Here is a 21,593-nt window from a genome sequence, read left to right on the forward strand (position 1 = left end):
GACACGGAAGAACGGCATTAAGGTGGGTGCTGGTTCTCCGTGCAGTGTGGAGGAAGTTTGTTTGGCTGTGGGTGAGGTGATTGGGCACGGGGCAATTAGGTCGGCAGCACGGATGAATGGAGCGGTGGTGGTGTTTGTGGAGAAAGTGGAGCAGGCTCAGCGTTTGGTGGAAGCGGGCGTATCTGTCAACGGCTTGTTTTTACATGTTTCGCCTTTAACTTTACCTGCAACTAAGGTAATGTTATCAAACGTGACTGGCAAATCTTTGGATTAAACCGATAAATATGTTGTTGGACGTTTTCCTTTTCATTCATATTTTAACGATCACTGACATTTCATAATTTGTAAAATTTTATGTTTAACGTCTCTGTGATGTTTTTTATCTGGGTCAGTGGTTGGTAACTCCAGACCTCGAGGTCCAGTGTCTTGCAACCTTTGAGATGTGTCTCTACTCAGGTGTATTTGACACACGAGTCAAATAATAAGGTCACTAAAAGGAGTCTAGAGAATTTGACTCTTGGACTGAAGTATGTTGGACCAGGGATACAACTAAGAGTTGCAGGACACCGACCCTCGAAGACCAGGATTGCCCACCTCTGACCTAAATCATCCATTGATAAGATTTTAAAATGGAATGGATGTTTCCTGGTTAAATAAAGTATTAATAAATACATTAATAAATGATTCTAATCTTATTCCAAAAATGATATTGTACCTAGAATATTCATCATCAAAGTGATAATCGATTTACCTAAGAATCTTTACAGTTCAAGATACAAACTTACTTTCATCCTTACTGTTGAACTGGATAAAACTGAAAATCTGGAGTCAGTGTGGTACGCTGTTGAAATGTAATACAATAAAAATAAATTAACGTTAGTGGCCAAACACAGTTGTAAATGAATTTATTCGTTCATCTCTCACCTGCAGCTGGAATGAAGTTGATTCAAAATTTCTGCTTCTCCTCTGTATCTTTAAAACTAAATACCGGATACAGGATCTGGGCTGAGTGTGAATAGCAATGGAGCATCAGTCTGCCCAAAGAAGATAAGAACGATCATCACGACAGGCTTCCAGGAACTATTTGCTCTTTTCTCTTAGACATACTGAATTTATTCAGCTGTGACATCAGGCCTTTAATTCAATGTATCCGGGTCATGGTTCTGTTTCCTGGTAGCAGTCTGATCCAACTGTTTAAGCAATGTAAATAAACTGGCGTAGTTTAAAAACTATTTATTAAAAACTTTTAATTTGGCATATGAGAATCATCACAATGTCTTTTCTAGTTCAGGAATTTGGCTGAACATTGTAAAACCTTAAAGTTATGTTGTCAACATGCTGGAGGTTTCTGACAGGGGAGACATTTCACTTTCCAGCCAATATCAGGATATTAAGGTAATGTCTATCCAGCTGTTGCAGGTAGTATGTTTTTCTTTAGTTCATTCTGATGAAACCCTCTTTTAACTTTAAGATACAGTAAATTGTGAAAATTACTGCTAGATATTGAAAGTGGAGAAATGCACTTTCAATAGTGAAATTCTAATTCAATGTTGACATTTTTGTAAATATTTATGTAAAAGTTATAACATCATGTGGTTTTAATGATGTTTTATTAAATTTTGAAACCCAATTATTGTAAAATATTACATTATTACATAATGCAGTGTAACAAGCCTTGGCATGAATTCCCCCACATGGCCTTCCCATCCAACACACAAACATCGCCTCAAACACAGACGTCATAATTCTAACATCAACAAAAATAATGAAGCTTATGTTTTGGCTTCTTCATTCCCTCAAGACTTTTTCCATCATTGTTTAAAGCAAATTCTATAAGCAGGAACTTGGCAGTGTAATAACTGAAAACCACAATGCTGGTCAAACAGTCCCATGACAGGTTCTTAGAAAAGTGTTGACACTTTTAAACAAGCAGTATTTATTTAACTGTAACACTGGAACAACCATGGGTGTCACATGACACAAACATGCTGATTAAAAAGGCTTCTATAATGCACAACACAGTCAATCACAACAATTCCTGCTTTTTTATTCATATTTAAACGTGACATCACTGAGGAGATCAAGTTGATCCATTCAGCTTTCACTGATCGCTTTGACAGTGACGCAGAAACATTTGACCATCACAACCACTTGGTGTCACTGTTGGGAGTCTTGTGATACTAAAGAAAGACTGATGATGGAGCTGGGACTGATTTTCTGCTTGTGCACATTTAAAAACACTTAAATTCATATAAAAATGATTTCTTCATATTCAATAATGATTAAAAATTAAATATTGTTTAATTCTGTTATAAGTTAAAAAAAACAACCTTTAAACTTAAATCTGCTTTTAACACTTCTACATATATGAGGGACACAGTCAAACACTTTCTCCAACTCCATAAAGCAGATGTAGATTGGTTGGGCGAACTCCCACTCATCCTCCAGGACCTGCTGAGGGTGTAGAGCTGAACCAAAGCTACACGACCAGGATGAAAAGCAAACTACTCTTCCTGAATCCGAGGTTCAACTATCCAATGGACCTTCCTCTCCAGGACCCTTGTGAGGCTGAAGAGTGTGACCTCTCTGTAATTGTAGCACATTCTGTGGTCCCTCTTTTTGTATAGGGGGACATGGAGGTGGGAGTTAAAGCCCCGTCTCCTGAGAGACTCTGCCAGATGTTCCAGACATTTATGTTTGGGCCTGCCAGGTCTGACAAGCATCCTCCTCCACCATCAGAGCCAGCACACCACCAGATAGTGGTCAGTGGTCAGTGGACAGCTCTGCACCTCTCTTCACTCGAGTGTCCAAGACATGTGGCCACAGATCAGATGACAGCAACGACCTCTGGTGTCCTGGTGCCAAGAGAACATGTGGACACATTATTCCTGAACATGGTTTTCACTATGGATAATCCATGATGAGCACAGAAGTCCATCATCACTCATGTTCAAATCTGGGGGACATTCCTCCAACCAGGTCTCTCTGTCATTGCCCATGTGAGTGTTGACGTCCCCCAGCAGAACCAGGGAGTCCCCAGGGTGGGGCTCTCTCCAGTACCCCCCACACCCCAAAGTCTCCAAATAGGGTTTGTAATCTGACCTGCTGTTTGGCTTAAGAGCACTAACAACAGTCAGAACCGGTCCCCCCTCAAAATCTTTCTTCTATAGCTTTAAAGATGTCATTAAAAATAAACCACATAAGGAAGGTCAAGTTTAGTTCACCTTCTTCACTCATGACTTTTTCTCTGTTTGTTTAAAGCGAAACACCTGATGCAGGAACTTTGCTGAGGGCTGCGTAATATTTGAATACCACAATCCTTAAATCAAACATGACAGGTTATAAGAAAACTGTTGACATTTTTCAACAAACATGATCTTCATTTAACTGTAATACAACTCATCAGTAAACACTTGACTGTGTAACTGCAAATAACTGTATCAGATGGGAACATCCCAAATGTATATAACTTTAGCTTCCTGAACATTAATTACGTAATTAACTCTGAAACATATTAATATTAAAAATATTAAGCACTTCATAAAGACTTAGCACAGTTTCTCTGTTAAACCTTGTTCAAATATCTGTCCTCTTTGGAAATTAAATTAATTCTTTCTAAGATGAAAAGAAATATTAGAGAAATCAATAAGATGATAGAAAAATAAATAATCCAACACAAAAACAAAACTTAAAAATTAATTTCTAAAGGAAGTAGGAAGAAGACAAAGCTTCTTCCTACTTCCTTACTGTTTATTTATTTAATCTAGTATTTATTTATCTATGCTCTACGTGAATCCTTTAAGTTCTGTTTGTTTGAATTTGTTTTTTTTTTTTAATTTTACATTGTGTATTTCAGTCTAGAATGTAGAATCTAAATATTTCCAACATTATTTATATTCAGACATGTAATTTTTCCTCCATGTCAACATTTCTACACATTTTCTGCTCTGGGATTCACTGGGCCAGCAGCCAAAAGACAAAATGCTTTTTATGCTAAAGAGGCTTCAAAGCCTTTTTTATTTTTATTTCATACTATAAATCTGCTAATTATGAAATGATGCACAACACAGTCAGTCACAGCAGGTCAGGCTGATCCATTCAGCTTTCACTGGCAGCTTTGAAATGACGCAGAAACATTTGACCATCACAACCACTTGGTGTCACTGTTGAGTCTTCTGATAAGAAATACAGACTGCTTTATGATGGAGCTGTCCATGGTTAAAAACTTAGATTCATGTAAAAAATATTTCCTCATTTTCAATATTAAGTTGAAGAATTACTTATGAAAAACATTATTCCACAAATACTTACAAATGTAAATCTGCTTTTATCAGCTCTGCATAGCCTAAAAACAATTATGTTCTGCCATCATCCTTAGGATTTTAAGTTTAGTTGGTCATTAGGTTATTTCTGAGCTTTGCCTTTTAGGTTGATTTCTAGTTTTACTCCTTCAGTTGGTATCTCAGCTCTCTGATGTCCTTCAACTGACCTTCACCTGATCGATTGTTAACCTGTGAAGCATCTGGTGATCAAGTTCCACAGTATAAATCACTTTTGGATTAAGATTTATAGATTCTAAGTAAGAAGAGAGAAAGTTGATATCTACATGAAGAACAAACACAGGGAAGTTTAGGCTTTGGTTCACAAACTAGTTTAATCAATTGAAAGTTTAATTTCTAAAATGTTCACCAGAAACATGATTTATAATGACACTAATGCAAATACACACCAAGCCTGTTTCAGATACAAAGACTGAAACAGACTTTGTATCTGTTACTTATATCTTGATTATTTAATTGTCATAAAGAAGAAAATTTAAAAAAACTTTTAAAATTTTGAATCAAGTTTGATTGCTAAAATGTAAAAGCAGACACACATAACAAGACATCCAGTCGTGTTTGTTGGATTCCTGTCAGTGTGAGACCTCAGATGTTTTTGGCACAGACTGACGGACGATCATGGTCGCACTGAAAGTCATCCCAGCACTTGGATTCTGCAAGAAACAACAACAATCACTGAAACATGACTCAAAGCAAAGCTGTGAAGCTGTCTGCACAGCTGATCCAGTCTAATGTTTTAATTAGACATAAATGATCAATCTACAATCTACAATCAATCGATTTTTACAATCTACCAGATGCCTGGTATTATGAACCTCATGTGGAAATTAATCTTAATCACCTCCATAGTTCATTTGAAGGCAGTGCTGCTGTTTATAATTATTTGGCTCTCCATCGCACCAGTTTGAGTAGAGGAAGGGACTCCCATCGCTCCACAGCCAAACGCCCTCCTGAAATTTAAACAAATTATAAATGTTAATATAAATGTCGCAGATTAACTGACAGTCCTTTTATTCTGGGTGAAATTACCTCCTGAGCATCAGAGCCTCCAATCCATGTTTTTGGTGATTCTTGAGTTTCAGTTGTTATCAACCTCTGAATGTAATGGTACTCCCAAAAGTTGTGGATGGATGCAAGGGTTGCCTGCAAAGACACACAGTTTCTCTGCAGCCGAGACAAACAGAGAGTTCATGGGTCAAAGCAGTAGAGGGACTTGGGTAATGAAAAAACATGTAAGAAAATGTTGAAGGAAACAGATCGACTTAGATCACCTGGGCTCTCGCCCAAGTCATGTTTGTTGGGATGTAGATGAAGCAGCGATGGTTGAAGTGGCTCCAACCAGCAGGACAAGAACACCTCAGCAGATCATTTGTTGCTGCAGACAAACAGATGCAGATTCAGGCCAACTCTTCACATAGGTCATCATATTCCCAGACATAATGTACAGTGAAGGCTGCATCTGTTGGTGTCGCAGCCTTCGGTTCCAAAAAAGCAAAAAAAAAACCTCCAATAAAGGCTGTGGGTGGTAACGGGTGGTTTGGGATTTGCACGCACTTTTACTGATTCATTTATCGTTAAAGTTGAAATAAAAGGTCTTGTAACTTAGTTGAAATAAAAAATACTCTCCATTTAATGTTCAAGTGTTCAAATGTTCAAGTGTTCAATGTTCCAGTGTTCAAGTGGTCAAAAATTCATTCTACAAAAACCTCCCGTCCACACCAGACATTCACCAAACAATCCACCAAACAATCCACACCGCACCCACCACTCGGTGTGTTCTTAATCGCTCAAATTGGTGGGCAGGTCTAACAATTAACAATGTAATCTAAATAATTCCAAATATAAAAATGAATTACAAATTTTGAATCTAAATTAACTTAAATATATTTCCACTACCCAAAGAACAAAACAAAACTGGTAGAAATTATAAACTACAAAACTTTTACATAAATGGCCACGACAGTTGGCCAGTTTAAAACCTTCAGTGAAAGTTATATTTTATTACACTTCATAATGACAGAGTAACAACATTCCAACATGGAGTTTATTAAACTCAACTATTCTCAAACCTACAACACTCCAGACATAATATATATGACCTAAAACAAGGAAAATGTAAGCATGGTGGAGGATCTATGATGCTGTGGGACTCAGTAAACTGAAAATAGTTCATAATTGCATCGTTTAATAAAAATATCCTCCATAGCATGCAACAACATTATAGAAATAATTCACCAGACCCAAAATCTACTAGGAAGATACAAAGTCATATGGATAATGTGTGGATGTTTTACTCCAAAAGTATGAAAGTTATCTCTTAGGTTATAATTTCCTTCTACTTCTTCTACCAGAGATGATCCCAAATTCTTTTGTCAACTTTAACTCACCCTGTGGAGCAGCCTCCTCCTCTTCTGGTTCATTTTCTACATCTAAAATATATACATAAAAGAAGCCTGACATTATTTTCCACTTCATATAACAGAGAATAACAAATATGTCTAAAATGAGGTGGAAACGTTGCTGACCTGCTGGATCTGTCCAGTTTCCAGTTTTGGCTTCAGGAAGAAGAGATTAGTTTAACAAAGATCAGAGTTAGATTTTATCCCCTAAAAATATTTAATTGGACTCATTTTAGATAAAATAGATACATATGAAAAATAAAAATACATGAATTTACCTTCATAAAAAGTTTCCTCAATCTCAGTTTCCTCACTGGGACCTGAGGAAGTTACAGCTTGTGATTATTGAATATCTTTACAATCATAAAACATTCAAAAATTTATATCCGTTATAAAAAAAAATCTTTTGAAAGTTTTCTTATTATGAGATGAGATTAAATTAGATCAGACAGTCTGTAGAGATCAATAATCGTTATCAGTAACAGTATTTTTTATAGGTATCGTACTGGCTAAAACACAAACATTCAAACAATTTTATCAGCTCCTTCTGATTCTAGATATATTTTTCCCTTAATGTGAATCACAGGAAGTCAGAGAAACTCACCAGCAGCTTGACTCAGAGCCGTCAAGGCACAAAGAAACATCAGTACATTCAGAGTCACCATGATGCAGATTGAAGATCACCTTAAAAAAACACAAACAGTCTCAGCTCAATAAAGAAATAATTGAAGTTGGATGAAAGCTTTTTACCAAAGCAGCATCAAAATTACCTTTTTTTCCTTCACTTCAGCATCAGACAAGCTTCAGCTCTTCTGTCTGCAGGTCCTGGAATCAGCTGCTCTTATATACTGTCACTGACAGAGCAGGAAATGTGGACAGACCTGTCAATAATACACTAGTAACAGGATAATGTTCCAGTGAAATCCAAGCAAAGACGTTATTTGTACTGTATGACTTCAGCATAAGTCATTTTTTTCACTGATAAAGTTTTCTGGAAAAATAATACAGCTTGTACTTCCCGTTCTGATTAATTCTTTCTCTGTTTTTCTGTCCTGAGTTGTGATGTTTTAAATCCTTTGTGAAATGTTTCAGTGAAAAGTCCCAGGACTCAGATTCATCTGAAGAAATTAGGATTTTATTTCAAACAAGCCCAAGTTACAAATAGGTCCATACAAACCAGGAAGTAGCGACAGCAACAAAATGTCATTTTTCAACTTTCTTGTGTTATTACTATGAAGTGTGTGTGCATGTTTACGAATACAAGCTTGAAAATTCACATGTCCACATTTGCCATTCGCTTGGCTGGAGAGGGACAGGCAATTTTCTCCTCTTTGCATGAATGGACAGGTTGATGTTGCCTCTTGTGTGTCGAGACCATAAGAATCAAATTCTGTAACTGATCTTGAAAGATCTCTGTAGGATAGTCTGACATATTTACTTCTGTTACATCTGAACATATGGCTGCAGCCGTGTGTAGCTGTAGAATAAAAAAAAATCTCATCTTATAGCAGGCATGTTGTGGGGCCACATTGTCTCCAGTCTGCCACCTCTCAGCTGTCCGCTGTTTCCTGTGAGCCCTGAGAAAACAGAAGGTTGACTTTGGTTCCTCTAAGGCAGTGGTCTCAAACTGCATTCCTCCAGGGCCCGAGTCCTGCAAGGTTTAGATGTGTCCCTTGACCTAAAGACTTTAAATAAATGGAGAAACTGTCTCACTAGCATGCAGTAAGGCTCTACAGAGATCTGTTGATGAGCTAGAATTGGAGTCAGGCGTGTTGAAGCAGACATCTTAAAGTTGCAGGACATCAGGATGACTTCCTGCTCCAACACACAGGAATCAAAGGATTCGTGACCAGGACTTACCAAAACTTGTTGGTTAGGAGGTTTGATTTAGTTGTGTTGGAACAGGGATGCATTTGTGGATTAAAGATGATAAAATAAGGAAAAATACAAAGAGTGAATTTACTTGTTCAAAGAAACATAAATGTCAAGAAAATTTAGTTTAAATAGTTTTATTAAATTAGAACAGAGAAATGTTTATTTAATTTCTTCTGAGTGTAACACAGAGTGCCAGCACCTTCTCCATGTTACCATGGAGACAGAGCAGTCAGGTTGTTCATTAATGCCTGCAGCTGATAACTGATACCTGAGTTTCCACAGAATCTCAGTAAATGTTATCATGAACAGGGTTATTCTACGGTCACATGGAAGGAAAATCTTTGTACTTATTATATTTAGGTCAATGAAAGAAAATGAGAAAAAACTTAAGAAATGAGTAAAATAATAAACTACAGCTCACATGGATGTGTTTGGCATAAAGCTGGTCTTTAGATTAGGTTTAAATGTTCATATGAAAACATTTGCATCTTTTCCCTTGGAAAACCTACTCATCAAAGTTATTATAATGCATGAATAGTTTTTGAAAGAATGACCCATATCCAGTTCTTCCTATTAAACCACAAGATTTTTGACCCAAAACTTAAAATCCACTTAAGAAAATTACCTTTTTCTTTTCAGATTGTTATTATCTGGAGTTTACATGAACCCTGTGATGCAGAAGTGGGTCATTTTTGACCCGGTGAGGTCATCTTTTTGCAATGTCTTTGTAATGAAAGAATTTCATCACTTCATATTCCAGGTATTCCTAAAAACACATGTTGCTAATATCATGCAATTCAAATTTTTAATTTACCTTTTATATATTTTAAGGAATTGAATTTTTTATTTTACTACCCCATTCTTCCAGAAGTGGGTCAAAAATCACCCACATTCATTTCCTATGGAATTTATTGGGAATCTTTGTTTGTTATCAACTGTGACTGTCAGGAACCCATTTTGGTCAGGAACCCATTTTGGTCAGGAACCCATTTTGGTCAGGAACCCATTTTGGTCAGGAACCCATTTTGGTCAGGAACACATTTTTTTGTGAAACATACACGCGCTTAAAATTACAAAATCAAATTCTTGAGCTTTTACTTTTTTACAGATTAGTGCAAGGAAAAGCAAACTGATGACTTTCTGCAGTTCTTGTTTAGCTTCCTGATCATTTTCTGATAAAACTCCAATTAAACTCCATTTCATTCTCTTGGCTAACATCAGATATACTTTATTTTTTCTGGGAGTGACAAAAACAGATCATTAAATAGACTTAGAGGTTGACATTGACACAGTCGAGCAAAAAATTATTTAGAACCATGGAAGAACTAGTGTTTTCAATTATATGCATTTAACCAAGAGGTTCGATTCTAAAAATATTTCCATTTGGCCCAATTTCTGTTTTAAAACTGGCTTATTTTGATTTTTATATGTAAAACAATCCAGACACACAAACATTGCTGCTTGCTTCTTATTTATTATCAGAGAGCAGGAGAGAAATTGATTACAGGTAGCAAACCCTCACCAAAGATTTAAAACACAATCAACTGGATTATATTTAGAAGCAATCATGTCAACTTTTGACTCATGTTTGAAGCCAAAAGTTGATGGTTGATTACAAGAAAAAGCAACTCATTATTTTTTGCTGGATGTTTGACCTGCAGATTTACTTGGCAGGACGAATTTTCATGCTGAAGCTCTTCAGGGAGTAATCATATCCCTTCCATTGAGCCCATTCCACTCCAATAGCAAAGAGAGTATTGTCAGGCCCCCAGCGATAAACCCCATTAGGGTTTGCATTGTGACAAGCATTATACCAGAAAGCACCCAAATATTTTTTGGCACAGTTGTCGCTCCACTGGTCCTGGTCTTTGTCAAAGGTGCTAAATTTCTGTCCGTTGTGAGGGGTAAGGCTGTCTCCTGCAGAAATCATGACAGGACAGAAAAACTATATGAATAAAAATAGGCATTGAGTTAAATACTTAAATTGTGAAAATAAAATTGTAATTTCAATATAAAAAAAAATACTGGTTATGTAAAAAGTTGTTTATGTTTTATGAAATAAATCGTAAGAAGTTATGTTAATCTCTTATTAGACTATTATCAGTGAGATCAATTAAATTTACTTTGCTCCAGTTTTTGCTATGAACTGCCAACATCAATCTGTCTGATTCAGAACCATAAGAACAAACTTTAGGTTTAGATATCACTGACACAACACATCTAATCCAATCATGGTCTTTTTTATTAATCCTGAATGGTCTAAATACAGTAAATTAGATTTATTATTATTATTATTATTATTATTATTATTATTATTATTATTATTATTATTATTATATACCTGCACTAACACAGGAGTCCCTCAGGGATCTATGCTCAGTGCCTTGATTTTTACTTTTTAGAATCATTTCTCTACTTTCAGACCCAGCACAAGTCAAATTATTAAGTTTACAAAAAGGATGGAGTAGCATCCATCCATCCATCCATCCATCCATCCATCCATCCATCCATCCATCCATCCATCCATCCATCCATCCATCTTGCCTGGTAAAGTTTTTCTCATGACTCACCAGCGCCCCCTTTGTTGTTGAAACCACTCACATGCAGGAGGTAACCGTCACACTCAGCATCGACTTGAAATGAAGAGTAAAGGGCAAACTTTTTGTTTCCTTCAAAGTCCTCCATGTCGACCATCAGTTCATAGTTTTGATTCCTTGTCAACTCATGGATGTTATCAAGACCTGCACAGACATGAAAACCATTAACATTGTATTTTTACTGAGACTTTTACACACTCAGTTCTCAGTTGGGGCTCCTTTTGCCCAGATTACTGCAGCAATGCACCATGGGATGGAGTCGATCCATCTGTGGCGTTGCTCAGGTGATGTGAGAGCCCGGATTTTTCTGATAGTGACCTTCAGTTCTTCTTAATTGTTGGGTCTGGTGTATCACATTTTCCTCTTCACAAACTCCAGAGATTTTCTATGAAGTTAAGTTCAGGCGAGTTTTCTGGCTAATTAAGAAAAGGGACACCATGGTCCTTAAACCAGGTACTGGTGCTTTGGCTCTGTGTGCAGGAGCCAAGTCCTGTTTGAGAATTAAATCTGCATCTCCATAAAGTTGGTCAGCAGCCAGAAGTGCCCTAAAACGTCCTGGTACATGGCTGTGTTGACCTTGGACCTCTGTGTGTGGAGGTTCTTGAAGCACTGACTCCATCTGCAGTCTACTCTACATTTCTAAATGGGTTTTGTTTCATAATCCCCTCCAGGGTGTGGTTATCCTGATTGCTCGTCTTCCCCTTCACCTCTTTATGAATGTGTGTGAAAACAGAGCTCTGTGCACAGACAGCTTCTTTAGCAGTGATATTTGTGTCTTGCCCTATTGTTCAAGGTGTCAAAGGTCATCTTTAGGACGACTGTCAGGTCAGCAGTCATCCCTATGATTGTATAACCTACAATCATAGGAATGATTGTAGGTTATTGTAGGTTTAGATTGTAGGTTTAAATGGTCGCTGGACTCAGTGACCATTTAAAAGCCTTTGCAGGTGTTTTGAACTAATGAGCTGATTAGTTTGTGGCACCAGGAGTCTGAAATATTGAACTTTTTCACAATATTCTAATTTTCTGAAATACTGAATTTACAGTTTTCATTAGTTGTCAGTAATAATCATCGACACTAAAAGAAGTAAACATTTGAAATATATCAAGCTGTATGTAACCAACGAATATAATATACAAATTTCATTTTTTGAAAGAAATTACTGATTTAAATCAGCTTTTTCGTAATATTCAAATATTTGACCTGCACCTGCACACCACCACGTTGCAACACAATAGTGAAGAAGAAAGTCTATCAACTAAACAGATGTTGAAAAATGTGGCTATAACTATGTTATTATTGTCCTAAATAAATAAGCAAACCATACATTGACTAACTGTTGAGGATCATGTCTCACCCAGCCAGTACTCTCCAGCAGCGTTTCCAAAGCCTCTCTTGTACTCGGCCCAGTTTCTGTAGAAGTTTACAGAGCCATCCATCCTCCTCTGGAAAACCTGGAAAAACAAAAGAATCTGTTCAAGAAGTGAACAAGTTTCTCACTTACACATTCATTCTGAAAAGAAAGTGAGTTTTACCAACTCAGAATTGATTCATACACTCAATATTTAACATGACAAAAGTTACCAAGTTTTACTTTTAACAAGGAGGTGAAAATGGAAGGAAAATAAAGACTCTTCTTTCAACAGAACTTGATGTTTGTTGGATGAAATCCTCCAAGAACCTTCAGATAAAACAAATTGTACTGGGAAGTTTATGTAGAGTAGAGATGGACTCACCGTCCAGCGTCCTCCCTCTGAGACCATGTCGCAGTAAGCCTTCACACAAACACACAGATTAATGAGTTGATCCAGTTTTTTACATTTATATTTTATGTAATGCAATGTCACACGTTATGTGGAAAAATAAATACTATCATTGTGTCAGTAAATGTGAACTTATAATTAAATAAAATTGTTAGAGATTTTTATGTATTATCATTTTATTCTTACTTTAGTTCACATTAAGTCTATAGATCTTTGTGATTTTCTGTTTAAAGTGTTCTCTTCTTTAAATGACCTGGAGGTCACTACTGTCTGTTCAACTTTACGAGAAATAGTTAACACTAAGTTTCTCAGACCTTAAACCCTTTTGCAAGAACACCTCCTAATTTAGTAACCACCTGTGAGCAGTCGTATTTTGTTTTATTGACAGTACTGACCGAGATTTGAACCAGGCTCAGACCTTTGATCAGATATCACATCTGGAACCGGGTTGTTAGATGTTTGGGTTAGAAGCTTTACGACCTCTGTTGTTTTCCTGACTGCCCCCTTGCCTGTTCTTCTTTGACAATAAAAACAGGAGTTTTTGTGAGGGCAGAGCAGAACGCTCTGTGGATTGTTCGGAGGAAGAATTGGCAGAGCCTTCCCTTTTGCAAAAGCTCCACGTAAAATTCATATACGTTGTCTGTGGTTCTTTCTTTTATTTAGGTTCGAAAGGAAAATACCTATCAAAAATTTCATCTCAATAAATAGCTTCTTTAGTTATAGGTGAAAGAAATTGGAGCTTGAACTGAATCAGATACTAAACATCAAGAAAGTTAAGTTTCAAATAGTCAGTTTAAATAATGTGTATGAAGATTAAGAAAATAACCTGTCACGTTTGAAGGCAGATAAACCTCCAGTCTTGGTCCTGCACAGAACTCTAATCTGGATCTTCATTTTTATGAACAAACCAAACTTGAAGTTCACCTGAATAGCAGATGTGGTTCCACTTGGATAGATGGTGTACACTCCACTGGGTCGTGTCTTGTCCTCATTGTAGACGTCATTACAGTCAGCTGGCAGTTTGATCACTGAACAGCTGATCAGCAGTGGAGCCAAGAGGAAGAGAAGTGATGACAGCTAGAAGACAGAACATGGCACCTTCTGAACATCACCCATCAAAGAAACTGATTAACATTCATCTAGTCAGATTAAACCTGATCCCTGTTCTTGTCCTGTATTTTGTGCTGGCAGATTTTCAGTCAGAATAATGCTGAATTCTGCCTTATCAATGGTTTCTGGTAGGTGGGACCCTCCAATTTTTAACAACTCATTTGATCAGTCCTGTTAAGAAATGTTATTTCCAGAGCCAAACGTATGACAGTGTTTACATTCATTTAATGTTTGAATACATTTAAAACTCTCTCAACATTTCAGTGACTGAACAAATACCTAATATTTTAAATAGTCAACAAACTCACTAGAAGTTGTTTGATTGGTATTTTTTGACTACATTGTTAAATATGTTGTTTTTATTCATATTCTAATCATCATTGATGTTTCATAATTTGTACATTTTTATGTTCAATGTCTCTCTGCTGTTTTTATTTTGGTCATTTGTTGTTAACAAGATTTTAAATATGAAAAAAATCTTTCCTTGTTAAAGTAAATAAAGATAGAGGAATCATTTTTAATTTTTCCTTCATTATCCATCATCAAATCGATAATTCAGTCGCATCATTTTTTATAGTGCAAAGTACAGGCTTACCTTCATCTTTACTGTTGATCTGAATAAAATTGATCAAAATTGATGAAAATCTGGAGTCTGAATTGCAATACAATGAAATTCCCTGTCAATGTAAAGAAAAATAAAGAAAGTTTAGAGGCCAAACACAGTTGTAAATGAATTCATTCGTTCATCTCTCACCTGCAGCTGGAATGAACTTGATTCCAAAACGTCTGCTTCTCCTCTGTGTCTCCAACATTCAGACATCATTATTTATACCTAACAAATGTGCTGATGTGTCACCTCACCCTGATTCTCAGAAACCTAAATCAAACATCACCTAATGAAAAGAAAGAGGTTGGCTTCTTCATTTTACAAAGCAAATACTGGATACAGGATCTGAACTAAGGTGTGAATGAAATGGAACACCAGTGTCCCCAAAGAAGATGTGAACAAACACTTTTTATGACAGGTTTCTAAATACATTGTATCTTTTCTCACAGACATATTTACTCAGTATTGTTGTCAGGCCTTTTAGTCAATATTTCCGTATCCTGGTAGAAATCGGACCCAACACCAACACGCCATACACAAGCAAAACGTTGGCCAGCATCCTGTTGGGGATTTTATTAGTATTGATCATATCTAATGTGGTTCTGATCGACTAGAACTGCATTCAGCCGATCAGACATCTTGCTGTTGCATGCCATTATGTCCGACTTCGTCACGCTGCTACACTCACTATCCAAAAAAAGGTGTCAGTACTGGAAACATGCTGTCTCTTGCATTTCTTCAGCATGCTGGAAAACTCAGTTTTGATCAGTTTAAATCCCCCATGACTTTTGAGCAAACTGGACAAACGAAAAGCCGATCAACCAGAGTCTGTAGGATGAGTCTGATCAAATGCAGAGGCTATTAATAGGATCAAAATCACAACTTCAATCCAAGATGGTGGACTTCCTGTTTACATCGTGGATGAAGGAGACTTTTCTGTGGGTCTCGGAGAGCTGCACAAGTTTATCAGTTTTTATCCCTGTGTGATGAAGTGAGGTTAACGTGGAGGATTGTTGAGGAATTCTTGGTGAGACTTACAAAACTTTTGAAAAATGTGATTTTCATGCATGACTAATAAACATAGGAATTACAAAAGTCTTTTGCAGTGCTTTAGCTGCTTGGTGATTAAAAATTTTCTGAATTGAATTAAAACAATAATAGCTGCAGTTATAATAGATGTGTATGCAGAGAATTATAAGCAATCCAAGTCATAAAAAACAAAGAACCGCTCATAATGCACCTTTTCAAATTGGCACATTCATCCATGGATGGATGGATGGATGGATGGATGGATGGATGGATGCATCCCTCGGATTTGGAGGCAGTGATCCTCATTCTGTGCCACTTCACGCTCGTTTGCTAACCGCTCCAGCAAACGCTTTAGATCACGACCTGATGAAGCCAACAGGACCACATCATCTGCAAAAAGCAACGTGATGCTCAGGCGACCAAAACGGATCCCCTCAACACCTTGGCTGTGTCTTGAAATTCTATCTATAAAAGTTATGAACAGAGTCCGACTTACTGCCAGCATTATGGACCAGACTCTGACACCGAACATACTGGGACTTAACAGCCGTTATCATAGAACCCATCTGGTATCCTATTCTGCTGGAGAACCCTCAACGGGGCTCCCTGAGGGACACGGTCGAACACTTTCTCCAACTCCATAAAGCAGTGGTCCCCAACCATGGGCCGCGGACCGATACCGGTCCGTGGACTAATTAGTACCGGGCCGCGCAATAAATAATTAAATATTTCCGTTTTATGTATTATTTGAGTCTGGGGGATCTTTTATTTTGAAAATCCTTTAACCGGATTCTCTCGTTACGTCTTGCCGCCAACATTGAGCCACAAGCAGCAAAATGAGTCAGAAACAGATCAGATTCTTTGGAAAGTTTTTTATGAAAGGAAAAGGCCCAGAGAAGAGACAGGAGGATGGATTTATCCCGGCAGGTGATTCCCACAGTCCAAGCTCTGCATGATATGGTGACCGGATGTTAATGAGGCAATGAAGCTTCAAACTGCTTCGCCACTAGAGACCAAGAACCCTGAGCATCAGCAACACTTCTGGTGTCATTGTCTCTCATCTCTCCCAGATGGACCGTCTGGTTGCAGAGAAACAAGCTCAGGGCTCCATTAGTCGTTATCGAGAGTTAAAATTTTCACAAAAGTAAAATGTTCATTTTTGTGGCGCATCTGTATCTTATTTTGAAGGGATATGTAAACGTTACCATAACGACCAGAGTCAGAGAGCGTTAGGACAGTGGTGGAGACGAGATGAGAGGAGTAGAGCTTGTGAGTTTTAGGTCTGGTTCACACGGTACGATTTAAGGATTGTTGGCCGATTTTCCAAACCTCTGTGACCACAGAGCCGATAAAAGTCCAACAGGTTCAGTCGGTTCATTTGTCCAGCCACACGGCAGGAGCAACACCACAGAACCGATTTCACTCACGAACATCCCTATTCCAGAAGAAAATCCAGTAAAACCCCCAACAGACCATACATAAATTTAGAATAATCCAACAGTAGTGATAGTTTGTGTAATCATTTTAAGCGATTAAAGACAAAACAAAAAGAAAAGACTTTTGATAAAAGACGCTCTATTTGCGGCACTATGATTTGGAGGCGAGTTATGTTTTTTTGTAGTTAACAATTTAACTGAATAAACATAACCACATATAATAAACATGTATAAAAATGACCTTCAGAAATAGTAATAAACATTTCCACATATCACCTCCAATGTCCACCGGACTCTCAGTTGCCATGTCAGCTGTTTGGGATTCCTCTCTGTTCTTACGTCACCGCGCTTTCTGATTGGCTACCTGTCACATTCAACAGGCTGCATCCTCGCTCCCAGTCAGGGAAAACCCCACAGGCTGGGATAATCGGGCCAAGACACCACACACTGCAGGACGTTGTAAGATTGTCGTAAAGGGAAAATCGGGGCAAAAAAAAGTAAGACTTTAGCTGGAACACCAACATGCAGAAGCATTATCTTACGGTTGCGCCACCCCCACTCCCCCCACCGGACCGCAGCAAAATTGCCAAGTCTTGACCGGTCCTGGGTAATAAAAAGGTTGGGGACCACTGCCATAAAGCACATGTAGATTGGTTGGGCGAACTCCCACACATCCTCCAGGACCCTGCTGAGGGTGTAGAGCTGAACCAAAGCTACACAACCAGGAAGAAAAGCAAACTGCTCTTCCTGAATCCGAGGTTCAACTATCCAATGGACCTTCCTCTCCAGGACCCCCGTGAGGCTTAAGAGTGTGACCCCTCTGTAATTGTAGCACATTCTGTGGTCCCCCTTTTTGTATAGGGGGACATGGAGGTGGGAGTTAAAGCCCCGTCTCCTGAGAGACTCTGCCAGATGTTCCAGACATTTATGTTTGGGCCTGTCAGGTCTGACCGGCATCCTCCTCCACCATCAGAGCCAGCACACCACCAGATAGTGGTCAGTGGTCAGTGGACAGCTCTGCACCTCTCTTCACTCAAGTGTCCAAGACATGTGGCCACAGATCAGATGACAGCAATGATCTCTGGTGTCCTGGTGCCAAGAGAACATGTGGACACATTATTCCTGAACATGGTTTTCACTATGGATAATCCATGATGAGCACAGAAGTCCAACATCACTCATGTTCAAATCTGGGGGACATTCCTCCAACCAGGTCTCTCTGTCATTGCCCATGTGAGTGTTGACGTCCCCCAGCAGAACCAGGGAGTCCCCAGGGTGGGGCTCTCTCCAATCAATCAATCAATCAAATTTTATTTGTATAGCACATTTCAGCAGCAAGGCATTTCAAAGTGCTTTACATCATAACAAACACAGAATCACAATGCAATATAGAATCAATCATTAAGTCAAGTTACATCAATAAATTTGTAATTGATTACATTTCAAATACAATTCTAAACAGGTGGGTTTTCAGTTTAGATTTAAAAGAAGTCAGTGTTTCAGCTGTTTTACAGTTTTCTGGAAGTTTGTTCCAAATTCGTGGTGCATAGATGCTGAAAGCTGCCCAAGCTCCAGTACCCCCCACACCCCAAAGACTCCAAATAGGGTTTGTAATCTGACCTGCTGTGTGTCTTAAGAGCACTAATAACAGTCAGAACTGGTCCCCCCTCAAAATCTTTCTTCTATAGCTTTAAAGATGTCATTAAAAATAAACCACATAAGGAAGGTCAAGTTTAGGTCACCTTCTTCACTCATGACTTTTTCTCTCTTTGTCATGTTCCGAGTTTTTCAGTGTATTTATTTAGAGTTTTCTGTGTCTCTGAGTCTCCGTGCTGTCCTGTCCTCTCCTTGATTGTTCCCTGGTGTGTCTCGTTTCCTTGATTACCCTCTGTGTATTTAACTCCACCTGTGTTCCTTGTTCCTCGTTGGGTCCTTGTCTAATGTCCTCAGTCAGTAGCCATTCGTTTGCTCCGTTGCTACCTGTGTTGAGCCCTTGTTTCCGGCTCAGCAGTGCTGCTGGGGTTTTGGACTTTTTGGATTTTTGTTTGCCTATTCTCACCATTAAAATCATCATTTTCATTTCTACCTGGGTCTCAAGCATCTGCCTCCTCACCACCTACACCGCAACTTATGATAGAAGGACCCGACCAGACCGAGGTGAGGTATCGCTTACATCATGGACCCAGAAATGTTGTGGAGAACCATCGAGGACTATGTAGCGCTTGTGGCAAGCCCGTACTCAGCCCATCAGCGACTGAATTTAGCCACACGAATGGTCCTCGTGTTGGATGGGTGGATCCCGCGATTTCCGCATTGGGGGCTGACGGAGTTGCAACAGGAGGCAGAGTGGCAACGCCTGACAGCCATAGCGGTGCTGAAAGGCAACCCTCTGCCTCCCAAGCCGGACTATCTCTTTGCCAGCCCAGCACCAGCGTCTCCGGGACCAGCACCTCAAGCCGGTGCACCGGAGCCCATTCCAGCCGGCGCACCGGAGCTCGTTCCAGCCGGCGTTCCCGAGACTCATGTCCCTGCTCCAGAGACTGCTCCAGCCACTGTCCCCATGGTGATGGGGTTCCAGGCAGCATGCCTGGCTCCAGGCCGACAGGTGGCGCGGTTAGTGGGTTTTCCCGCCCCATTTAGTGGGTTATTGGCCCCAATTAGTGGGTCTTTTGTTCCCTCAGAGCTCCCTATTTACGTCCCTCCTCCAGAGCTCCCTAGTTCTGTCCCTCCTCCCAAGACCCCGCCTCTTAGTGCTCCCCCCGAGACACCTCGCCGCTTTCAGGCGGCCCCCGAGACTCTTCGTCGCCACCTCTAGCATCGCGGACGCCCTCCGGACTTCATCGTGGGCTCAGCCCCTAGTGCCGGGGACGGCCCCTGGACCATCCCCAGGAGTATGCCTCCTGTGTTTCCGCCCACCCTGGTGGGTTGTTTTTTGTTGTTTTGGACTCCTGGCCTTCCTTGTGTTTCCGCCGACCCTGTGGGTCATTTTTCTTTGTTTATGGACTCTGGCCCCCTGTCCAGCGCCCCTCCGCTGGACAGGGAGGCCAGCGGAGGGGCCTCCGCTGGCAGCGGTTGTGTGTTATTGTGTGTTATTTGTTTTGGGCATCTTGGAGCCGCTCTTTAAGGGGGGGTACTGTCATGTTCCGTGTTTTTCTGTGTATTTATTTAGAGTTTTCTGTGTCTCTGAGTCTCCGTGCTGTCCTGTCCTCCCCTTGATTGTTCCCTGATGTGTCTCGTTTCCTTGACTACCCTCTGTGTATTTAATTCCACCTGTCTTCCTTGTTCCTTGTTGGGTCCTTGTCTAATGTCCTCAGTCAGTAGTGACAGTCCATTCGTTTGCGTCGTTGCTACCTGTGTTGAGCCATTGTTTCCGGCTCAGCAGTGCTGCCGTGGTTTTGGACTTTTTGGATTTCTGTTTGCCTATTCTCACCATTAAAATCATCATTTTAATTCTACCTGGGTCTCAAGCGTCTGCCTCCTCACCACCTACACCGTAAATTATGACACTCTTTGTTTAAAGCAAACACCTGATGCAGGAACTTTGCTGAGGGCTGCGTAATATTTGAATACCACAATCCTTAAATCAAATATGACAGGTTATAAGAAAACTGTTGACATTTTTAAACAAACATGATCTTCATTTAACTGTAATACAACTCATCAGTAAACACTTGACTATGTAACTGCAAATAACTGTATCAGATGGGAACATCCCAAATGTATATTACTTTAGCTTCCTGAACATTAATTACAAAATTAACTCTGAAACATATTAATATTAAAAATATTAAGCACTTCATAAAGACTTCGCACAATTTCTCTGTTAAACCTTGTTCAAATATCTGTCCACTTTGGAAATTAAATTATTTTTTTTCTAACATAGACTTAGACTGACTTTGTTATCATTTTGCATGCACAGGGTGTATACAGAACGAAATTTCATTGCATACAACAAAAAACAAATACCAGAGAAATCAATAAGATGATAGAAAAATAAATAATCCAACACAAAAACAAAACTTAAAAATTAATTTCTAAAGGGTGTAGGAAGAAGACAAAGCTTCTTCCTACTTCCTTACTGTTTACTTATTTAATCTAGTATTTATTTATCTATGCTCTACGTGAATTATTTAAGTGCTGGTTATTTGAATTTGTTTATTTTTTTTACATTGTGTATTTCAGTCTAGAATGTAGAATCTAAATATTTCCAACATTATTTAAATTCAGACATTTAATTTTTCCTCCATGTCAACATTTCTACACATTTTCTGCTCTGGGATTCACTGGGCCAGCAGCCAAAAGACAAAATGCTTTATTATGAGAGTTATGCTAAAGAGGCTTCAAAGCCTTTTTTATTTTTATTTCATACTATAAATCTGCTAATTATGAAATGATGCACAACACAGTCAATCACAGCAGGTCAGGCTGATCCATTC

The 21,593-nt window shown here is 38.9% G+C and overlaps 2 protein-coding genes across 2 annotated transcripts; both read right to left on the reverse strand.

Annotated features, from left to right (window-relative positions):
* Positions 1 to 4,859: 4,859 nt before the first annotated feature.
* Positions 4,860 to 7,404, reverse strand: LOC116732298 (ladderlectin-like). The gene is made up of 5 exons (XM_032582368.1): positions 7,344 to 7,404; positions 5,612 to 5,715; positions 5,370 to 5,504; positions 5,182 to 5,290; positions 4,860 to 4,993 (listed from the first exon to the last, which is right to left on the reverse strand). The coding sequence occupies exons 1-5, from the start codon at positions 7,402 to 7,404 to the stop codon at positions 4,926 to 4,928; spliced, it is 477 nt and encodes a 158-aa protein (XP_032438259.1). The 3' UTR covers positions 4,860 to 4,925.
* A 2,668-nt stretch (positions 7,405 to 10,072) lies between these two features.
* Positions 10,073 to 14,910, reverse strand: LOC116732112 (microfibril-associated glycoprotein 4-like). Its single transcript, XM_032582074.1, has 7 exons — positions 14,840 to 14,910; positions 14,681 to 14,762; positions 13,900 to 14,052; positions 12,949 to 12,987; positions 12,570 to 12,666; positions 11,185 to 11,355; positions 10,073 to 10,531 (listed from the first exon to the last, which is right to left on the reverse strand). The coding sequence occupies exons 2-7, from the start codon at positions 14,684 to 14,686 to the stop codon at positions 10,278 to 10,280; spliced, it is 720 nt and encodes a 239-aa protein (XP_032437965.1). The 5' UTR covers positions 14,687 to 14,762; positions 14,840 to 14,910; the 3' UTR covers positions 10,073 to 10,277.
* Between the last annotated feature and the right edge of the window lie 6,683 nt (positions 14,911 to 21,593).

This window comes from Xiphophorus hellerii, chromosome 14 (genome assembly GCF_003331165.1).
Source record: "Xiphophorus hellerii strain 12219 chromosome 14, Xiphophorus_hellerii-4.1, whole genome shotgun sequence".
Taxonomy (NCBI): domain Eukaryota; kingdom Metazoa; phylum Chordata; class Actinopteri; order Cyprinodontiformes; family Poeciliidae; genus Xiphophorus; species Xiphophorus hellerii.